Source organism: Triturus cristatus, chromosome 9, assembly GCF_964204655.1.
Source record: "Triturus cristatus chromosome 9, aTriCri1.1, whole genome shotgun sequence".
NCBI lineage: Eukaryota > Metazoa > Chordata > Amphibia > Caudata > Salamandridae > Triturus > Triturus cristatus.
The window spans coordinates 235,467,079-235,489,337 of record NC_140592.1 but is presented as its reverse complement, the minus strand read 5'-3'; the positions used below and the strand labels follow the sequence as shown (position 1 = coordinate 235,489,337).

The 22,259-nt window shown below is 37.1% G+C and overlaps 1 protein-coding gene across 1 annotated transcript in view; it reads left to right on the top strand.

Annotated features, from left to right (window-relative positions):
* Positions 1 to 4,323, top strand: part of HDAC11 (histone deacetylase 11) — a 241,746-nt gene extending 237,423 nt beyond the window's left edge. The window contains exon 11 of the mRNA XM_085624814.1: positions 4,216 to 4,323. Coding sequence (XP_085480940.1) covers position 4,216 — 1 coding nt within the window. The 3' untranslated portion in view covers positions 4,217 to 4,323. The remainder of the gene's footprint in view (positions 1 to 4,215) is intronic.
* The last annotated feature ends 17,936 nt before the right edge of the window (positions 4,324 to 22,259 follow it).

Below are 22,259 nucleotides of genomic sequence, written 5' to 3'. Positions count from 1 at the left end.
CTGCGTGCGTTGAAACGCGTGTGGACCCAACGACGGTAGTTGGCTCGGGACATGCCTGTTTACAATAGGCAATGAGTGAGAGAGGGAGCATGCGTATGGGTGCAGGGTAATTGATTGGTAAGAGAAACGTGTGTATTGAATACACATGAGTGAAAAGGGGCTAACCTCGGGGACAGTGCATGCTTACAAGATGCATGGCAAATCAGTGTGAAAGCTTGCTACATCTTGATGAAATCACATAAATTAATTAATATATAGACATATAAACAGTCAAGACCGCTAGATTGGTTAATTACTGGGAGTTGCGAGATCAGTCTTGAGTCAAACATGAAAATGAAATAAAATACATTAACCTCTCATGGCAGGAAATTGGACAAGAATGCATACATGTAGCCATAGAGTGAGCAACCAATTGGACTGGATTTACAGAATTATTGGCATATAGGGCCACGATATCTGTTTACAGAATAGTTCTGTATTCATCCAGAGTGTTAAGCCCATGTTCGATAGTGCGGCATTTGAAAATCCATTTGCATTCCATGCGGTTAAGAATTTGTTGTTGGTTTCCTCCTCGATGGTTAGGGTGTAGACTGTCAATCACTTGCCATGTGAAATCAGTTTCAGAGTGTCCTTTGGCCAAAAAATGTTCCACCTGTGGTGCCGTTTGTATTTTGCAGCGGATCCTACTTCTATGTTGAGAGATCTTAGTTTTTTTCTAACTGTAATTCACAAAATGTGGTCTACTGTATTAAATGTCCTTGCCAATTGCTCTATATCGGACAAACTACGCAAAAAATCAAGACCAGGATCTCTCGACATAGAAGTAGGATCCGCTGCAAAATACAAACGGCACCACTGGTGGAACATTTTTTGGCCAAAGGACACTCTGAAACTGATCATAGCAGGAATCAATTCTTTTTTCAGCACAGGTTGTTATCTGACTGTGGAGTGTGTAGCCAGAGTCACAGCCACAAAGATGTGTGAGTTTGACTGGGCTAGCTGCGATTAGGATACAAGAAAAGGGAACAACCTAGAGTGATCTGAGGATAGTCCAAGGTGCCCCCTTCAGGGTTTGCTCAGTTGCCCAAATACAATTTATGTCAATGCAGCAACCACATCAGCAGCTGCGCCACATTCAGAAAGAATCCCCCTCATCTAGTTTATTGAATTCCCCTTGATCCTTGACCACGTTAGGGCAGAGGAGAGAGCTATTGTGCCAAAGCCAGAAGTTGCAGGGATGTTTTCTCACAGAAGGGAATCTCTCAGAGGTCCACTCCAAAGCATTCACGCAAAAGTAATCCATTCAAAGTTTCTAATCAGAATACTAGGGCACCAATAGTACCTTAGAGGAGTCTAATACTCACTCTCAGGTGAATGGATCAGAATTCTTCTCTATATCTTTCTCACGTTTGATGTGGGGAAACCAAAGTCATTTGGTATGGGTTTGTTTCTGTAGTTCAGGATGTACTAAGTAAATGCTCTAATTTATTTAACTCCTCAGATGGTATTCAGTCATAAACAGGTACTAACTGTGGTGATGTATAACACACTCAGGCTAGTCCTTTAAGGAAGTGAAAAAAAACCATTTGTAATATAAAAGACTTCTAAGTTTGCTTTTCTGTTCCTCGTTCAATAGGCAGAACTTTAATAAAGTTATTAGTGCTCTGACTATGTCACAAGACTTTGAGGGAGCAGTAGCTGAAGCTCTCACTCCAAAAATAAGTTTCATAAATTTGCCTGAATTATGGCTTAAATACTTGGACATATTGAATGGAAATATAGAGAAAACCACTAGCCCCCACTATTGAGAAATGATGGGAGAAATGAAGGTAGCCTTTTTAGGGCATATCTATTTTACCTTCAAAAGGCATATAAAAATTGGACTGAGTTTGAGGCTTCTGGTACTAGTATATGCACATGCCTGACATAAAAATAATAATGCAAACACAAGTAGAATAATAATAATGTTCAATTTCAATAATCACCATTATGAAGCTTTTGATTTACTGTTATTGGTAAATATTTTGAGACAATTTAATAAAGAACATTTTTCTTTAAAAAGTAACACTATTTGTAACCACAGTGCATTGCACATTAGCCTTACGTTTAACCTACATAGAGATTATAATATCTGTATTAAAAATGTGACCCATTTCTGAGTAGCTGCCCTCTTCATAACATTTCAATCACATAGGTTTCTTACCTTGTGGTGAGCAAAACCTGTAATTTGATTGTGTTCCATATGTAACTATTTTAGTAATAATGTAAAAAATCGCATTGCTTATATTCACTAGAGTATATCACTTTGTGAAAGATGCGCATTCATAATTTTTTTCTGCATTGCTGGTCTATTAACATATGGCTTGGCATTCATTATTAGCACTCGCAGTATCACTGCCTTCAGTATAGGGTTGTGCTTATTAATTCAATATTCTAAATATGGTCATTGCATATTTTCCATTTGTTTATTTCAAAACCAATTACTTTACTAAAAAGAATAAAAGCTGCTCTTAGTGTCTAGAAACATTGTGATTTGGAATTTATTCATAGAATGAACAGCTTTTTCAGAAATTACCAAACTGGATAAAGCCATTCTCTGCATTAAATTCCCTAATTTGGCCTTCGCATAAAGTATCTAAAAATGTGGTTTATTCAGGTCACAGTGTGGAAAATTGGCCATTTCAAAGCATCGGTGAGTCTATGAATATGCATACCCTTGAATATTTGGCGTGGTCACTACCTGCTCAGTATAAAAAAAGAAATTGAATACAAGGGGAATGTAGTTTTAAAAAAATCTATTTCTTATAACCACATTTTGCAACATCACGTCTCCTGCCATTCAGCAGGCTGTCTATGAATGGTTTAACAAATCTACTAGCTTAAGTTACACGTTTGCCATGTCTGTTCAACAGATGATGATGCTAAATATTTTACTTCCATTTAAAACAACATGTATAAGCAATATGAGAAATGTTATTTCCATGTCTTAAAAATACTTGCACCATGATAAAAATACAGCTTTGTAAATAGCATCAGTCACATTGTTATATCTTTCAGCCTTTCACAGTATGTGGCAATTTAAATCCATTAACCACATTAATGTAAAAATTATACCTTTATATCTTTAGCCTTTATCATGGTACGATCTTCCTTAATGTGTGACTTGCATCTGTTAATGTAATCATTAGGCATATAATGTAGTTTTCTTTGGATTGGTTTATATAGCATTATACAGTTGTACATATCTATAGTACATAGAACATGCTAATTTAACAGATTTCTAATGATTTATTATCATCTTATTAAGAAAAAGTATTTAAGGTGGTCATTTCCTCTATATATACCTCTATGTATTTCCCTGTCTTCATGTCCTCATTTGTATCTTGAATAAGTTAATGTAAAAACATACATGTAACTGTTACCATATTTCTTCATTGTTGTAACTAATTTAATGTTCTGAAGTTGCCCAACATTGGCATATTGTTCCAATCTAAAGCAAATAAATAAATGTCTTATAGCAATATTATATCACTCACAGCACTGTATTTGGTAGAAGGAGGATGTAACTGGGTTAGTGCTCAGTATGATCGATTTTCAATGCTTTCTTCACATTGTTTATGTAATTACTAAAATAAAATAAATATATTGTTTGCTTAGGTAAAACCTTAAGAGCATTGTTCAGGTATATAAAATATATGTTTGATGGTGACTAAATGAAATATTTAAAAAATGCACTTTGAATAGAAGTAGTATTTCTCAGATATGTCAGGCTTAACTTTAGATATAGTACGGGATTATATGTGCAATTTGTGATGAATAAATATCTGTTGTTAACATTTGCTAAACACCAATATGTTTAGCAATAATTCAGAATTAAATGTTTTCAGTCATATTTTTAAAAGGACTGTTTAATGGGGGATGGTATCATTTATTTTACGATTTATCGGATAGTTTAATGTTAGTACCTTCTTAGAAGGGTAACATGTGTGTGAAAATTGAAATAATGCTGATGTATTATTTATGTCTTAAAACCTGCTTAGCAGGGTTTGCTAAACGTGTCTGTGCAAGGCACAACTCTACTAATGATAAAATATTTTGAGTTTTACTTCCCATGTGTTTTTCATTCATTTAACATTTTGATGTTCACTGTATAGGAGGTGCCTTTCCTACTGTGCATAGTTATTAACAACTTTGCAATTTATTTCCTTTACACAGAAAACAGTCTACTGAGAAATGGAAGCAAACAATCTGATTTGATTGAAATATTACTCAATGTTTGAAGCAAATAAACAAATAAAAGATATTTGGCTTCTGTTGCAACAATTTGTTCTGTTCTTTGGGACATTGAAAATATTTAGTACGTCAGGCGGCAAACATTAAAATATTGATACCTAGAATAGTAACATGAAACAGCTATGCTGTTGTATATGTGTTTTAATTTTTTTCATCTAGAGTCTTATAAAGAGATTTTAAATTTTTGTGTTTTAATGTTTATTTATATTATGCATGCTTACCGTTTTTAACTTCTGTAAAGGATTATTTGGTTTTACAATGACCCAATTTCTATTTGGCCCAATTTACAAAGAAAGCTGTAAACGTTTGGAAGGATACCAAACCCCAACACATGAAAAAGATTTACAGCAGAAATACTGATTAACAAAATACCTAGAATGCAGAAGCAGAATTTAACATTCACATAAATAGCCAAAGTAAAACTGTGTTTCTTAACTTTGCATGAGGAAGCCCTCTGTATTACGAGAATTGTGTTTGCTTTCAGATAGGAAAGTAGTTAGATGTAAAAACTACCTCTTCGTTTTCATTAAAAGATCTTTCTGGCTAGTCAAACTTGAATCACTGGATCAAATGCAGATATTTATGGAAAATATATTCCAAATTTGCGTACATATGCACAAATGCACAAATGCTCAACAGTGTGGGTATTCCCGTGATTTACATTGCATCTCCTTGACTACTCCATTAGATTTTCATGGAAATTACTACTTCTATACAGTTAAGTATCATGATTGCTATAAGTGCACATATTTTGCACAGCCCTGTGAAAGTAATTTGTATTGCTTTATAGAATTTGTAAATTAGATATTTGTGTCTTAGACATTTCCGGCTTTATGAATTGCAGTCACAATCGACTACTTAAAAAATATTCCCGATATAGGCTAGGAGAGCTTCTCCCATCAACTAGCTTTACTAGTGTGGAAATCCATAACGTTTTCTGCTATTAAAATTATGTCTCCGAGAGAGTATTTGGGGAATCCTCTTATCAAGAATATTTCATAGCTTAGTGCTGAAGACTGTTATTGATTGATAATGTTATAGCTTTTTAAAAATATATTTTGGAAAGGATTGGTTATTCATGCTTTTGGAATGCAAATTTCATGGTGCATCAGAGCAAAACTACATTATGGGTTGACATGTATATGATGCCGAAGGCTTAGAAATTAATTACACGGGTTATTGAAGATCTTATATGATGATTTTGGTGTAATAACCAAGGGTTGTTGCTCCCTCATAGTGACGCTCTATATGATATCATGTTGGGGGCATGGGCTAAACTGATACTGCAGCCCATGTGGAGCGGTCTATTTTGCATGGATACCATCCTGTGCCTTGTCTTCCGGTTTGTCTCCTCCGGCACCCTACTCCTCACAGTTTGGTGGTTCAGCCCTTGTTTGCCTCCCACAATCCTAATTCTCTTCCTCATGTCCCTCCAGACAGAGATTTCAGGAGACTGGACACTTGTAGCAGACATATTTTGTTTCCTGCTCCGGTTCTGCTCTGCGTTCTATCAATACATCTTGTGTTATCGGATGCTTTACCCTCGCTTTGTGGGACACCTTACCACTTCTGCTGCCCTCGATTCCCGAGGACACCCTTGGCAACCTTGTCCAGTTAATCTGAGATGGGCATCAAGCAGTTCAATGGCTTATTCGTTGTGGTGTGGAAACCACTGATTCAGTGGTTTTTCAGAGGCTGTTCAAGCCACTTTGATTGATATGCCTTTTGATGGCACTTGCCTTTTCAGTGCACAGGTTGACTCTGCTCAGGGTGGAGCAGAATCTTAAATGTACTGTTTGCTCCCATGGTCTCCTGTACTAGGGTTGTATGGGGAGCTGTTCACATATGTGCCATTCCAGGGCGGTGCCAATTGGCTTTGTTGTCAAGTTCCACTTATATATACGGGTCACACCCGGTGGGGTGTTCCTGCCTTCTGCAGGAAGTTTTGTTTTTAATATACTGTCAATGACAGGCTGTGGAGCCAACGATCTGGAATGTATATGTTTTTTTCTGGACATATGTATGCCTGTTCTTACAGGCTTCTTTATGCAAGCTAATTTTCTACCCCAGATCTTGTTCTCTAGTGGGTGTCTTGCTTGTATTCTGCAGATGCACTGCAGTCTTGCTCTATCTTCTGCAGGGGCCATCTTCGATATGCCTTGTAGGTATTTTGAGGTCTGTTCTGGTACTTCGTATCCCTTATAGGGAGTTATGTTATGTGCCTCTGAAATGTACTGGTTGTGCATCCTCCTTGCACCATCTCCCAATACAACCATTCGAAGGATTGTCTCTCATCCCCATGGAGCCTGTCTTTTCAACTGGGCGTCTTTCCTTCATTAACGAGCGCAGTGCACCGAGTGGCATCCCCGTTTCCCTTGGGTTGATTTTTTACAGTGACCTGCGACGGTGTGTCCACTTAGGTCTTTTATTAGTGCTTTTGCACTTCTTATTTCTCCTCTTTTTATGCATTGCCATACTTCCAGCCACACTATTTTTCCTCTGCTTCACCCCTTGACAGGGTGTTATTTGCTGTCGCTTTCTAGAATACCTTGTACCCTTGTATTCTATGGGCATTATTAATTGTCAATTTTGCTTCGGGAACGTGGTCCCTTCAGCATTATGGTTTCCACCTCTCAGTGGACTGGTTTCCTCAGTCAGTCACTAGTTCAATTGTAGAAAGTGGCTGCATCACCAGTGAGATTCTTGAGGCACTGGGTGAAGGTCTTGAGGCAAGGGGGCTTCTGCCTCCTTTCGCACCCCTTATCCTGAAGGTTCCCTTCTTTTTCATGAGATGTTATACCGACTCTCAACTCTAAGTTTGTTATGCTATTTCCTCTTTCTTTTGTAAACTGCTTGTACTTGAAAGACTTTTCCTCTCTTCTCCAGCTCTTCGATGGCAGCTCTGGGTCTTTTTCCCTTCTTGCCATGCGGTATATTGCAACCTTGGGTATGTGTGCCTCCTGGCTTGTATAGAGACATTCTTTCTGACTCTATCTTCATTGTGCGATGCCTGCCTTGGTTTATGGCGGTATACTTTCTTCACTTAATAGCAGAGTTTCATACCTGTTGTTTTATGTTTATTTTCTGTCAACCACCTGATAGTCTCCATGTCCATCAGTTGCGTTGTTTTTGGCTTTATTCAACTCTGTAGTTGTCTCAACTTTGGTCCATTACCAATGTATGTTGTTCTGTATGTACTTCCATAGATACCCCTAATGTAGAGGTGTTCTTTGGTCCCACTGTCGTCACTATCCCCACCTACTGCAGGAGTCCGTGATTCTTTTCCCCTACAGGGTGGATATGCTTATAGTGTATTCTCATATAATGTATTTACATATGTATAAGACACAGCATGCTATTTGAAAAGCAATTTGGAGACAGTAACTGCTACTGATTTACTGAATCGTAGACAATTATCCACCTGGAGAGATGAGGGACTGTTGATTTACAAGGAATGGCAATTTCAAAAAAATTATTTCCCTATGATTCCCCATCTGTAATTATTACCCAGAGTTCACAAAAACAAGTTACATCCACCAGGCAGACCTATTATTTCTGCTACAAATAGCACATTTGAAAATACATCCCGGTACATTGACTTTTTTCTCAAGGGCTTTGTAAAGAATCTCCCATCATTTGTTTTGGACATAGGAGATTTTTTTGTAAACATGTCTATGGCATTCCTTGGCATTCAGACTATTTGCTGATGACTTTAGATGTCTGTTCGCTGTATACAAGTATTAAACATCAGGATGGTGTCAATGCAGTGGAATTTTCTTTGAAGAGTAGACTGTTAAAAATGTTAGAACATAGTCGTATGTTACTATGCATGATTGAGTGGTGTCTTGAAAACTATTTTTTCCATTTTAGTCAGGAGGTCATCCAGCAGAAGTGCGCTACAGCGATGGGCACCTCCTTTACCCCCAGTTACATGTGTTTACACATGGGCTGGTGGGAGGAGCAGGTGCTCATTGCTGACCACAGTGATTTGTGGAACCATCATGTAGTCTGTTGGCTACGATATAGTGACGATCTATTTGTGGTCTGGAGGGATACCATTGAATCGGCTGAAACTTTTGTTAGATTAATCAATGTTAATTCCTTCAACCTCCATTTCCTGGCACACATTAACAAGACTCATGTGGACTTCCTTGATTTACAAGTGTATATCCAACATTATAAAATCAAGACATGCTTGCATAGAGAGATAACTGTGGGAAACTCTATGTTACATGCAGACAGTTTCCATCCACTGCACCTTAAAAATAGCATCCCATATGGGGAAATGCTTCGCCTTAGGAGAAATCGTGCGGTGCCAGGATGATGCACTTGCAGGCCAAAATGATATTGTCTATAGATTTATGCAAAGAGGATATAAAAAAGACATACGTGATTCTGCCATGGTAAAAGCAAATCAAAAAAGTAGGGAGGAACTATTATTCATTAGATGCTCTAAAGAATCTGACCCGACTATAAGACTAAAAGCGGGATTCAGCAAACAGGAAAAACAAATAAGGGCCATCGTGCGAAAACACTGGCCCTTAGTGCAGGGTGATGCGATATTAGGGCCCTCCTTGTCTGAAGTACCATCTATTGCATTTAGGAAGGCTCCATCTATGAGAAATGGCTTAATGAAGAGTAGTCCAGAGGTTGTAGAGAAAAGAAGTTGGCTACAACCAAGGAATGGTGTTTACAAGTGCTCGACATGTAGGGCCTGCAAATTTGGTAAAAACATCCATGAGTACTCCACACCTTTCAGCGAAAAACCACAGAAAATCAGAGGCATATTCAATTGCATAACTGAATATGCAGTCTATGTTTTGGAGTGTGCATGTAAACTGAAATGTGTAGACAGTACCAAATTACAGACCTGCAAGAGAATTCTTCAACATCTTAGGGCGATCACAAATGTGGACAAGAACTACCCTGTTGCACACCACTTTGCTGAGAGACACAATAGCAATCTGAATTACATTAAATACCTTGTTATTAACTCAAATGCAAAATTAGCAAGGTGTGGTAACTGAGAACATATGTTGAGACAGTTGGAGACCAAATATATTTTAAATCTTGACTCTAGATCTCCCAATGGCTTAAATCAAGAGTATGACTTCTAAACATTTTTGCGATTGCCTTGATATAAAGTTCATGCAAAATAATGTTTACTTGATGAATTAGTTTCTCTCTAAACAACTGTAACGCTTCATTTCCCTATGTATTTCTTTCTATATATGTACTATAATCATACGAAGTGGTTTTATTTACTTTTTTGCACTCAAGCACTTTATATGGGAGTTTTGATTAATATCAATATAATTTTGGATCTAATCAGATTATAAAATCGTATAATTGATTGTTATGAACTTAATGCTATTTTTGGTTTTAGAAGCTATTTTATTGAATTTTGAGATGTTAATTGAATTGATTTTTATAACATAACGTTGCTTTGATAGACAAGTGATAGAGGCTATATTGATTTTTGATTATGACCCATTAACAATTAAGCACAAACTGATTTATCCAGTAAGGTTGTGAAGCACCTTGTCAAAGGTTTTAACTATTTTGTGGTTGGTGCCATTTGAAAAACATAAATATATGTCCTAATCAAGGATAACAATCATTAATAAAAATGGGTGTAAGCAAAACATGCGTGAGCAAGGCTAGGATTGGTCGCTACGTGTCATAACGTGTTTGGATGATTGGATATTATATATATATATATATATATATATAATATGTTTTTATTCACACACATGTGTTCATATATTCCTACCAACTCCATCAAATAAGAGCGCACAAACACAAGCACAAACACAAAGCCTCTGGAATCACAGATTCTTTCACACGTTGGACCTCTCTCGACCCAGTTATTCAGAGCAAGGCATTTTGGCTGTATCCCCAGCCTTTGCCTTTATCTATATATTGTTTTTGTGTGTCTGTATATATATGTATACATATTTATATTATATATATATATTATCTACTGGCGGTCGCCAGTAGATAGTTATAGTTAGGACCTATTTTCCATAGGAAATCCGCCACATTCTATTGGGAATTTCTTTGGCGCCGATTGACGAATCTTCGCGAAATTCTCCAAACTTTTGGCCAGCTCTGCTCCGCTCCTACCCTGAAAGTTTCGTGGTGATTCGGCAAGCGCGGGCCGAGAAAAAAGGGGGGTCCCAAAACGCGTTTTCCCAATGCAATTTCCCATAGGATCTGTTGTCGCAGCTACAGCCCGAACCGCTGAACGGTATGACACCAAATTTGGCAGAGAGGTAGTCCTCAGTTCGGACTCGTGCCTTTTGCATATTTGGTGTGAATCTGTTCAGTAGTTCCTGAGAAAATTAGGGTAAAAAAGTTAGTGATATCTATGGCCGGGGAGGATCCGCGGACCCTACCCGCACCGTAAGCGAACCCTCCCCGAACGGAGCGCGCACCCTCCCGATCGCGCGCTGAATGCTAATTGGCTGTCGAGCATCTGTCTACATTCGAAACCAGGAACTGTTGGCGGCCATTTTCTGCCTCAGTAGAAGCGAGGCTGAAGAAGCAAGGGGAATAAGTGCGTAAAACATATAAAGGGGGCTGAGTGGAAATACTCTGACCCTCTAGAGGTGCTTAGGGGGTCCCAGAAGGACCCCCTGGGGCCCCCCTTTTTTTAAAAACAAAAAAAGCGGCGAAATGCGCGCACGGTGCGCGCATCCTATCGCGTTGGATGCACGGATTCTCTCGCGGTGGGTTCGCGGATCCAAGGGGAAAAAAATTAAATTGTTGGGAGATAAAGATTAAGCTTAAGTGTTTTGTTCTTGAGTGGCTCTAAAAAGAGCCGTTGTGTTCATTGAGAGTTTTTGGTACTTATAAGTAAGTACCTATACAGAGTCTAAAGTTGTTGAGGAAGACTCTGTTTCCTTCATCAGTAAAGTGTACTCCATCTCTCCTATACATCTCTTGCATATGAAAGCGCAGATTGTTATTGTAAATGGACCCCATTCTGTAGTCTCGGAGAAAAGCAGAAACAGATTTATTCACATGTTTCCTAGCTTTCTCAATCTGTGGACAAAAATGATCGAACCAGTTCCATTTCTGCCTTTGGCATATGTTAGAATACACAAAGGCAGTTTTAGGGAAAAGTGAAATCAGTTGTGCAAAGGTGTCCTTCATAAGCATTTCCAGACCTACCCCAGTCAAAGTGCCTAGGTCATTGCCACCACAGTGCACTATTATGAGGTATGGGTGTTGGATTTGCATGAAGGATTTCACCAATGGCATCAATTGGTGCCACTTTAACCCTCTCTGTCCAATCCATTTAATGTCTACATTTGGCAAACCTAGGTCTTTGTGAATGCCTTTGTTTTCTGCATACCTTTGGCTCCAGAAAATGTAGCTGTGTCCCACAATCCACACTGTAAGCATCTTGTAAGGAGGTCTGGATGCACTCAGATGGTCTCTGTAAATGAAATGGCAGTTTGGAAAGTAAGATGTTTCTAAAATGGTGGCTAAGATGCAATTTTGAAAAAAGACAAGAAATCATTGGTTGTTTGACAACCTTCTACACTGAAAGGTAGGGTGCATATTTCTGTTTTTTAAACGCTTGATTCTTATTGGTTAACAAAAACAGATTGTAAGGAACATTATATGTGATAAGCTGATATGTTGAGAAGTCAAGCACACTTGCTGTTTTGATTAGCAACATTGTGTGTGCTGAACTTGTGACCTGTGTGCTCAGTACAGTGTTCCATGACCTGTTTCTATGGTAACGGGCAGAAGGCAGATTGGGGGAAGGGTTGAAGTTTGTCATTTGGAAAGGGTTGAAATGTTTAACCAATAGAAATGTGTGTTTGCTTTTGAATTTATGTGGGAAGGAATGTGATTTGATGTTTACATGTATATGTGTGGAAAATGAGAGGGAAACTTTGCCATTCTTTCGTTTTGCTGACAGGTGCCCAGTGCAGAGATTCTGTATAAGAAAATCTGGTGTGTGACTGATATCTGGTGTGTGACTGATATACTTCTTAATCTACAAAACATCTTGAAAGGTGAGTTATTTAATTGTGAGGGGATGTATGTAGACTATTTTTATTTTAATCAAACTAATGTATATTTTCTGCTAATGTGTAGGGAGTATTTTTTTTCTCTACAATCTTATTGACAGTGTGTGTGCATGTAGAAACCATTTTGTGATAAGGATTTGTGTTTTTTCATGTGTTTGTAGACAGATAACTATGCAGTTCTTATATTTTGGTAGATTTAGAAACCACTTATTGTTTATGAATTTGTGAAATGAGTTATGTTTCTGTAGCAAAATGTAGTACTCCTTGTAGATGAAGAAATGTGTTTTGGTATAGTGTTGTTTGTCTAGAATCACACAGAGAGCCTGTGTGCATTTGGGAACCACTGTGGAGAAGCGTTTGGTAACATCGTGCATTTGCTGACAGATAACTGTTTTGAAACCTGTCATGTTGTCAAGTTTTAGTAGTATTACAAGCCAGTTTTTGCTTATGTGTTGATTAAATGAGTCAGGCATTGACACTAAAGTGTAGTCGTGAAATATGTAGATTGTGTCCAGTTCCCTTATCCCTTCCAGTGTAGTGAATGAGTTTCGGTAAACTCATAGGAATACTGGTGCTTGTCTAGAATCACACTGTGAGTCTTAGTGCATTTGGGAAACACTGTGAAAGAAGCATTTGGTAACATCGTGTATTTGCTGACAGAAAACTGTTTTAAAACTTGTCATGTTGTCAAGTTTTAGTCGCATTAGAAGGCAGTTTTTGCTTATGCTTTGATTAAATGAGTCAGGCATTGACACTAAAGTGCAGTCGTGAAATATGTAGATTGTGTGCAGTTCCCTTACCTCTTCCACTGTAGTGAATGAGTTTTGGTAAACTCCTAGGGATAGTGGTGCTTGTCTAGAATCACACTGTGAGTCTGTGTGCATTTGGGAACCACTGTCAGAGAAGCGTTTGATAACATCGTGCTTTTGCTGACAGAAAACTGTTTTGAAATCTGTCATGTTGTGAAGTTTTAGTAGCATTAGAAGCCAGTCTTTGCTTATATGTTGATTAAATGAGTCATCCCTTGACACTGATGTGCTGTACTTAAATATGTAGATTGTGTGCAGTCCCCTTACCCTTTCCACAGTAGTGAATGAGTTTTGGTAAAGTGCTAGGATAGTGTTGCTTGTCTAAAATCACACTGTGAGTCTGTGTGCATTTGGGTAAGGATTGTGAGAGAAGCATTTGGTAACATTGTGTATTTGCTGACAGAAAACTGTTTTGAAACCTGTCATGTTGTCAAGTTTTAGTAGCATTAGAAGCCAGTCTTTGCTTATGTGTTGATTAAATGAGTCAGGCATTGACACTAAAGTGTAGTCGTGAAATATGTAGATTGTGTGCAGTTCGCTTATCACCTCCACTGTAGTGAATGAGTTTTGGCAAACTCCTAGGGATAGTGGTGCTTGTCTAGAATCACACTGTGAGTCTGTGTGCATTTGGGAACCACTGTCAGAGAAGCGTTTGGTAACATTGTGCATTTGCTGATAGAAAACTGTTTTGAAACCTGTCATGTTGTCAAGTTTTAGTAGCATTAGAAGCCAGTCTTTGCTTATGTGTTGATTAAATGAGTCAGGCATTGACACTAAAGTGTAGTCGTGAAATATGTAGATTGTGTGCAGTTCCCTTACCTCTTCCACTGTAGTGAATGAGTTTTGGTAAACTCCTAGGGATAATGGTGCTTGTCTAGAATCACACTGTGAGTCTGTGTGCATTTGGGAACCACTATCAGAGAAACGTTTGGTAACATCGTGCATTTGCTGACAGAAAACTGTTTTGAAACCTGTCATGTTGTCTAGTTTTAGTAGCATTAGAAGCCAGTCTTTGCCCATGTGTTGATAAAATGAGTCATGCTTTGACACTAAAGTACAGTACCATGTAGTATTGTCTTTACTGCCCCAGAACTGAAAATTTAATATTTTTACCTAGGCACTGTCCTAGAAGTAGTCTGATGATTTAGTCAGTTTCTAAGTACTTATGTTGTGAACCATTCATTACCAAATAGACTGCTTCAAATGTCCATGCAGTATGCATGTAGTTCTCTAACCACCTACACAGTTGTTTTTCTCACCTTCAATTTTCTAGACAGTTTCCATACACTTCCAGGAAACACCCTATCACTTGCTTTGCAGTCCTCTAGTGACCCATTCAGGACCATGTACTAATCCATTCACTGTGCCAAAACCCAAACACTTATAAATTCACCAAGACACTCTCTTTCCAGTACTCTAATGATTCAGTCACTGCCTAAGTATTCATGCACTGAGCTAGGCCTTAGCACATGGACTTCTTCAAACCCCTATGCACTGTGCATGCAGTCTTCTAACCACCTAGACACTTGTCTTTCACAGTTTCAATTCCCTAGTGAGTATCCATACAGTCCAGCAAGCATCCTGTCACTTCCTTTGCACTCTTCTAGTGAGCCATTCAGTACCAAGTACTAATCCATTCCCTGCGCCAAACGCCTACCACTTATAAATTCACCCAGGCACTATCCTTGCTGTAGTCTAATCATTCAGTCAGTACCCAAGTACTCATGCAGTGAGCCAGGCCTTAGCACATGGACTGCTTTAAATGCCTATCCAGTATGCAATCAGTTCTCTAATCAGCTACACAGTTGTCTTTCGTAGCTTCAATTCCCCAGTTAGTATTCATACACTTCTAGCAAACACCCTGTTACTCACCCAGTGTGTCTCTTTTTAGTACTGTAATCATTCAGTTAGTTAGCATGTAGTCTTTTTGTGAGGTAGGCTTTAGGGCATGAACTGCTTCAAAGTAGTATGCATTATATATGTAGTGTTTTAATCATCGTCACACTTGTGGTCCAGGGCTATAGTTTTTTAGTCTGTTTTTATATAAAATGTGTTTGTACAGTAAAGGAATATTGTAAATTTGAAAGTTATTAATATACATTTATTTGTGACTCTTTTTTGCAGATACTGTTTTTCAACGTTAAAATCGAGAAAGTATGCCAGAAAAAAAAAGAAAAAGAAAAGAACAGAGACAGGAGGATTATTTGAAGAAACGTCAACCACAAGTATTGAATGAAAAAGATAATGTGGCTAAAAGGAAAAAATCTTCTGGTAAGATCACGAAGCAATTTATTAAAAATGTTTGTAGGAGCAAACCGAATGTAGAGAATGCTGCAACTTCAAATAATTTTTTGAGTAAGAAAAGTAAAAAAGCAAATGTTCAGTCAAAGGAGATAAAGTATGGTAAAAGAAGACAAAATCAGTGTAAGGAATTACGCAAAAAAATATTTTACAAGAGAGTAGTGCATAATTTGCTGAAAGATGTAAAGAAATATAAAAAGAGAGCTTTATTTTATAAAAAGAAGAAGCATATTGAAAGCATTGTGGAACAGGCTTTTGAAGTAAAAAGGAAACTGTTTATTTTAGTGTTGAACAGAATTTGATCACTAGATAAATCAATATATGTAATGAAGGCCAAAAGTAGGAGGAAAAAAGTTATTAATAAAAAAAAAATTGTGATGTTTTTTTGGGTGAATGGAAACACAGTTCTAGTTCAGAGCCTTTTTTTAATGAAGAGAGTTATTCACTAAGTGAAAAATTATTGTATGCAGTTGACACCAGTGGTAGAGGTTATGAGGTTAGTGATGGTTGTCCAATGGAGAAAGAGAAAATGGTTGAAAGAAATGCAGAAGAAGTGATAGCTGATGAAGTTTTAGGGAGACGTGCTAAAAGCCCTGTGTACACTTGGGATTGCAGTAGTGTTTGTAGTGTACAACAGGAATCTATTGAAAAATTATGTAGTTTTTTACGAGTCTATACTAAAAAAAGTGTAAAACAAAAGATTAAGCTGTTGCAAGGACTAGACCCTTGCAGAGTGAGAAAACATACTGGTTTGCAAGGTCATTCTCTGGCTTGTCTTTCTAGGAAAGTTTGTGAAAGTGTTTTTCACCATTTCAGAATGCTGGCAGTACATCATACTCAAATGCGGAAATTAGTGAGAAGGTTGTATTATGCAAAAAGTCCAGCACTAAAGTTAAGTGAGTTGAACAGTGCTCTTTTGCGTGGGTCAGTTTCAGATGTGAAGCAGGTCTGTGAGGATATTGAGTTTTGTTTCTTTGGGCCTCAGCAAGAGAGTGAAGAAACGGACACATTAGTAGAACAAAATGTTGAAGAGAATGTAGAACCTGTAATTACAGAAACATTTGAGGATGAAATGACAAAGTTTAAGGTAATTTCAGGTGAAAGACCAAATGTTTCTTGTATTTGTTGTCGGCGAAGTCACTATAAAAATCAGACTAGGGGTGTCAATCTGTATTTTAAAAGTGAAATAGAAAATAATGATAAGTGGATGGAATTTGCAACTTATTTGTTGGTAGAGGATTGTTTTGATTTGGGATGTGAGCAGCGTATTTGCAAATATTGTTATAATAAATTAGATGAGAATAAAATGCCTGCTAGAGCTGTTCATAATAATCTAGAGTTGATTGCTATTCCTCCAGAGCGGATAGATTTAAATACGTACAAGTCTATTCTGATACAATGTGTTCACCCTTTTCAGGCTATTGTTCGTATGGAGCCCAAAACAAGTAAATTACCTCCATCAGAGTTGCAAAGAGGATTGAAAGGAAGAGTTGTGTATTTACCATTAGATTTAAGGAAAAATGTTGAAACTATTGGTGTAGATCATGCAGAAAATGGGCCACTAGTCATTCTAGTTAATGGTGTTCCTACTAAGTAAGAATAAGAAAATCTGGCAAGAGTTAGTGGATGTTAGAAAAGTGCAAAATGCATCATTGTATCTGATAAAAAATAATGAGTACTATAGAAATGTGTTTGTTGGAGAAGAAGAAATAGATTTAGCAGAAGATAGTGAAACATTAAGTGGACAAATTGAAAAAGTGGACATGTCCAGATGTGAAGAGATCTAAGAACATTACAGTGTACATCCACTTCATTCCAAAGAGGTGATGGGGAATACAATTGAGTTGTTTCAAATTAAAAAAGCAACAGGAAGTCCCATGAGTGTATGGGAAGAGAGTTTGGAAGCTCGTTGTTTCCCGCAGTTGTTTCCAACAGGAAAAGGTGGACGATATGATGAACGTCCTGTGCAGATTCCTGCATCTGAATATCGGACAACAAGATTATATGCAGAAGATCCGAGATTTCGACAATGTATCCCATATATGTTTCATCTTCTGTTTGAAAGTGACTTGTCTGGACTTTCATATGCAGTAAATCACATTTTAAAAACTGGAATGCATCTGCAAAATGTAACTGCAAAGAATTTTATGGATAAAGTGCATCAGAGAGATGATCATTTAGAATCTCAGTTGATTAATCTGATGGCATGTCAGCGTGAGACTAATGAATATTGGTACCGTCGACATGGAGAACTGAAATGCATGCTACGGAACTTGGGAACTCCTACATGGTTTGTTACACTAAGCTGTGCTGAGTATGCTTGGGATGATTTACTTGAATTTCTTCGAGAGGCAAATTCCAATATAAATAATATTGAATACAAGAAACCTGGAGAATTGTGCTCTTTGGATCCTGTCAATGTATGCAGATATTTCAATCATAGATTTGAAGCTATGAGGTCTTTCATCTGCAATAAAAAGAATCCTCCTCCTGGAGAAGTTGTGGATTTCTTTTGGAGAAAGGAGTATCAAGCAAGAGGTGCTCCTCACATACATATGTTGCTATGGGTCAAGGATGCCCCCAAATTTGGAACAGATTCAGATGAAAGTGTTTTGTCTTTCATTGAAGACTATGCTACATGTGCTGTACCAAATAGCAGAGAAGACAAAAACTTAAAAGAACAAGTCTTACGATTTCAAAGCCATAGGTGTGGAAAATTCTGTCGACGAAAGTACAAGTCAAAGGATAAGTTCTATACCAAATGTCGTTTTGGATTTCCACGTCCTGTATTAGCCAAAGGAAGAGTGAACAGTTTCATGTCAGCTGTACGACATACCATCACAAGAAAGTCTCCGAAAAACACCTACAACTTAAGAAGAAGCGAAGAATCGAAATACATAAATCACTACAACCCAGTTATTTTATCCATGTGGAACGCTAACATGGATATTCAGTATGTTGCGGACAATTCTATTGCTGTTGCTCGATATTTAACGTCTTACATTACTAAATCAGAAAAGACTGAATTGAAAGAAATGTGGGAAGAGATTTCTCACGAGAAGAGTCTAAGTAAGAAATTATACAGTTTCAGTTTGAAAATGTTATCGCATCGTGAAATTGGAGCATATGAATGTTCAGATCGGTTATCATCTGCAAGTCTATATTCCAAAAGTAGAAGAATCATTTGGGTGAGTCTAGGTCTTGCAGGAATGCGAAATCGGGTACTGAAATCTGTTCAAGAAATTGAATATTTAGCAGAAAATGACCCTTAAAGTACAGATATTTTGAAAACCAATATGTTGGACACATACTATCCAAAGAGCAGTCATCATCTTGAGAACATGTGTCTCTATGAAGTGTTGCAAAACTACACTTTTAAACGGAATATTACAGAGAACATCAACGATGGAAAATATGGAGTGATTGGTTCTGAAGGATGTCTGGTGAAACAAAGGAAAGGAAATTTAATTAATCACAGAAAACTGAGTTGCGACACTGCTGACAAAAGGGAATTTTACTATTTAGCCCTTTTGCAAATGTTCAAACCATGGCGTTCTGAACTGGAATTACTTGGAGATTTTCCCAGCTATGAAGATTCATTTAATGCTTGTAAAGATAGCATACAATGCAGTGCTTTCGCAAATTATGTGAAAATGTTGAATGATGAAATTGATCAAGAAGCTACAATTGCAGCTGAGATTGCTAGAGACAGTTCTCAAGATAGTCAAAGTTCTGCTGCACTGAGTCAAAATCCACTTGGACAACCAATTGTTGAAAATGAAGCAGTGATTGCCATGAATGAGGTGGAAACAGCAATGTATCAAGCACAAGAAGATGCAATACAGTTAGGAAACTTGGAAGAGCAACTAAATGTTGAACAGAAACAAATATATCAACAAGTGAAAGAGCAGATTGACCATGGATTACTTCATGAAAAGAAAGACTGCTCATGTACATCATTTCAACCTATCCGAATGTATGTGAGTGGTCAAGCTGGAACAGGAAAGAGTTTCTTAATTAAAGTAATTACAAGTTATCTGCAAAAAAAAACTGAGTCGCATTTGTCTTGTGTTGTCACTGCTCCAACTGGGTTGGCAGCACATAACATTAAAGGAATTACTTTACATCGTTTAATAATGCTGCCAGTAGAGCATGAGAACAAATTGGAATACCACAAGCTATCTGGAGAAGCTTGTTGTGAAGTTTCAAGAGTCCTGAAGAAAATGAAACTTCTCATTATTGATGAGGTGAGCATGGTTTCAAACTTGATGTTTGCCTTTGTGCATTTAAGAATGCAGCAAATTCTTAAAACAGAGTATGACGTGTTATTTGGAGGAAAACACGTCATAGTTTTTGGAGATCTACTGCAACTGACACCGGTAAAAGGACAACCGGTATTTAAAACACTTGACCATGAAGATACCAGAAAGTCTCTTGGCAGTGTTGGTAATGTGAACATTTGGAGTAATTTTGAATACAAAGAACTGACAACAAATATGCGACAGGCAAATGATGCTGAATATGGAAGTATTCTTCAAGATATAAGAATTGGAATTCTTTCAAAAAAAGGGAAAGAAGCTTTGGAGAGTCGATTACTTTGCAATGTCTTTCCAAATGAAAATGCAGTTGCTGCAAAAGTGTACGTGGAAATTGCTAAAAATAAGTCAGTGATTTGCTTAATGCCAACACTGCGTGAGTGTTCAATATTCAACGAAGAATTATTCAAATTGGAAAATGAAGAAATTGTCAAAATGGAAGCCATCGATAAAATACTACATGAAGAATTCACTATTATTTTAACGGGTAAGTTGAGATCAAAACTAGATTGTTTAGAAAAAAAAATATCTAAAACTGCTGGTTTGGAAAAGACACTGTATGTGTGTGTAAACTGTCGGGTAATTTTAAGGCGTAATTTGGATGTAGAGAAAGGTTTAGTTAATGGTGCAATGGGAAAGTGGTGGATTTTGTGAATTATCAGAAACAAGAAGGAATTGAATTTTTAAAAATTAAATTTGATCAGATTGATGAAGTTAAAGAAATTGGTCGTTGTTCAGTTCGTTTTTTGCTTGTTAAAGAATTATATGTCCGTAGGAAACAATTTCCATTTTCTCTGGCATATGCAGTGACTATTCATAAATCTCAAGGATTAAGTGTAGACAGTGCAATGGTGAACATTGGATCTACTGTATTTAAAGAGGGTATGGCATATGTTGCTTTGTCGCGAGTCAGAACATTATCTGGTTTGTTTTTGATTGATTTTGATGAGACAAAGGTTACTGCAGATGCAAACTGTGTAAAAGAGTATAATAGGTTAAGAAGGGTGTATGCTCCAAATTTAGGTCAATATCCTGTATTTGAAAAGCGTGTGGTTGGTCGAAAAAGAAGGTTAGAGAATATCTATTCTGAAGGTATCAAGAAACAATTTCCATTTTCTCTGGCATATGCAGTGACTATTCATAAATCTCAAGGATTAAGTGTAGACAGTGCATTGGTGAACATTGGATCTACTGTATTTAAAGAGGGTATGGCATATGTTGCTTTGTCGCGAGTCAGAACATTATCTGGTTTGTTTTTGATTGATTTTGATGAGACAAAGGTTACTGCAGATGCAAACTGTGTAAAAGAGTATAATAGGTTAAGAAGGGTGTATGCTCCAAATTTAGGTCAATATCCTGTATTTGAAAAGCGTGTGGTTGGTCGAAAAAGAAGGTTAGAGAATATCTATTCTGAAGGTATCAAGAAAAGAAAAGAACAAGATAATGTTGTGATTGCAGGTAAAAAGAAATTGGACACTGTTGGAGAGATTGTTGGTTATCAGTTTGAAAATAGTTCTGGTGTCAACTGCTATGCTAATGTAATGGTCAATGTTGTTTTTTATCTTGAAGATTTGCAAGAGCAAATTATGGAGAATCGGCAAAAAAGATTTTGTTCTCTGTTGCACTCTGTTTATGAAAAATCGACAACAGATAGAAGTAAAATACAATCTGTTTCAGATGTTCGTAGTCTTTTGGAAGTGTGTTCTGGTTCTACACAATTTACACAAAATATCCAACAAGATGCTCAAGAATTTTGAATGTATATGCTTACCATTTTTGAAAATGAAGGTGTAGAAATAGAAAATATTTTTGGCCTTTCTTACAAATGGGAACATCATTGTTAAAATTGCACGTATACATCTAGCACCAATGTAGACACTGAGAGATTTCTGTATTTAACATTTCCAGACTGTAAATCAGTGGCTTTCAATAAATTAGTGAAAGGTGCAAATCAAAACATGGAGTGTAGCCAATGTAAATCAGAAATGTTATCCACATTATTGTTAACAAAATATGGAAAATACATAATTTTAATGATGCAACGTTGTACAGCTGATGGAAGAAAATTGGATACTTTAATAAAACAATTTGTAGCAGCACAAATATCAATATCAGGAAGGACTTTTGTAGCAATTGCAATAATTTTCCATGATGGTCCTTCCACCACATCTGGACATTACACTGCCTATCTAAAATGTGACAAAGGCTTGACACTTTGTAATGATGCCCAGTTGGTTTTCAAACAACGTTTGCCTAGGGAATTACAAAATTCCTACCTAATATTTTTGAAGCCAAAGTTTTAGGAAGCTAATTCACTCTCTGAGGAATTTATTATTATAATTTAATAGAACTACCATTGGACAGTTTACATAAAGAAGAAGTGCAAAAATACCATTTGACATCAAGGAAAGGTATATTTTTGAATTATGGACTTTTTGGTGGTCATTTATTCGGTGATTATTTTAATGTGGCAACATTTACAGTTTTTATAA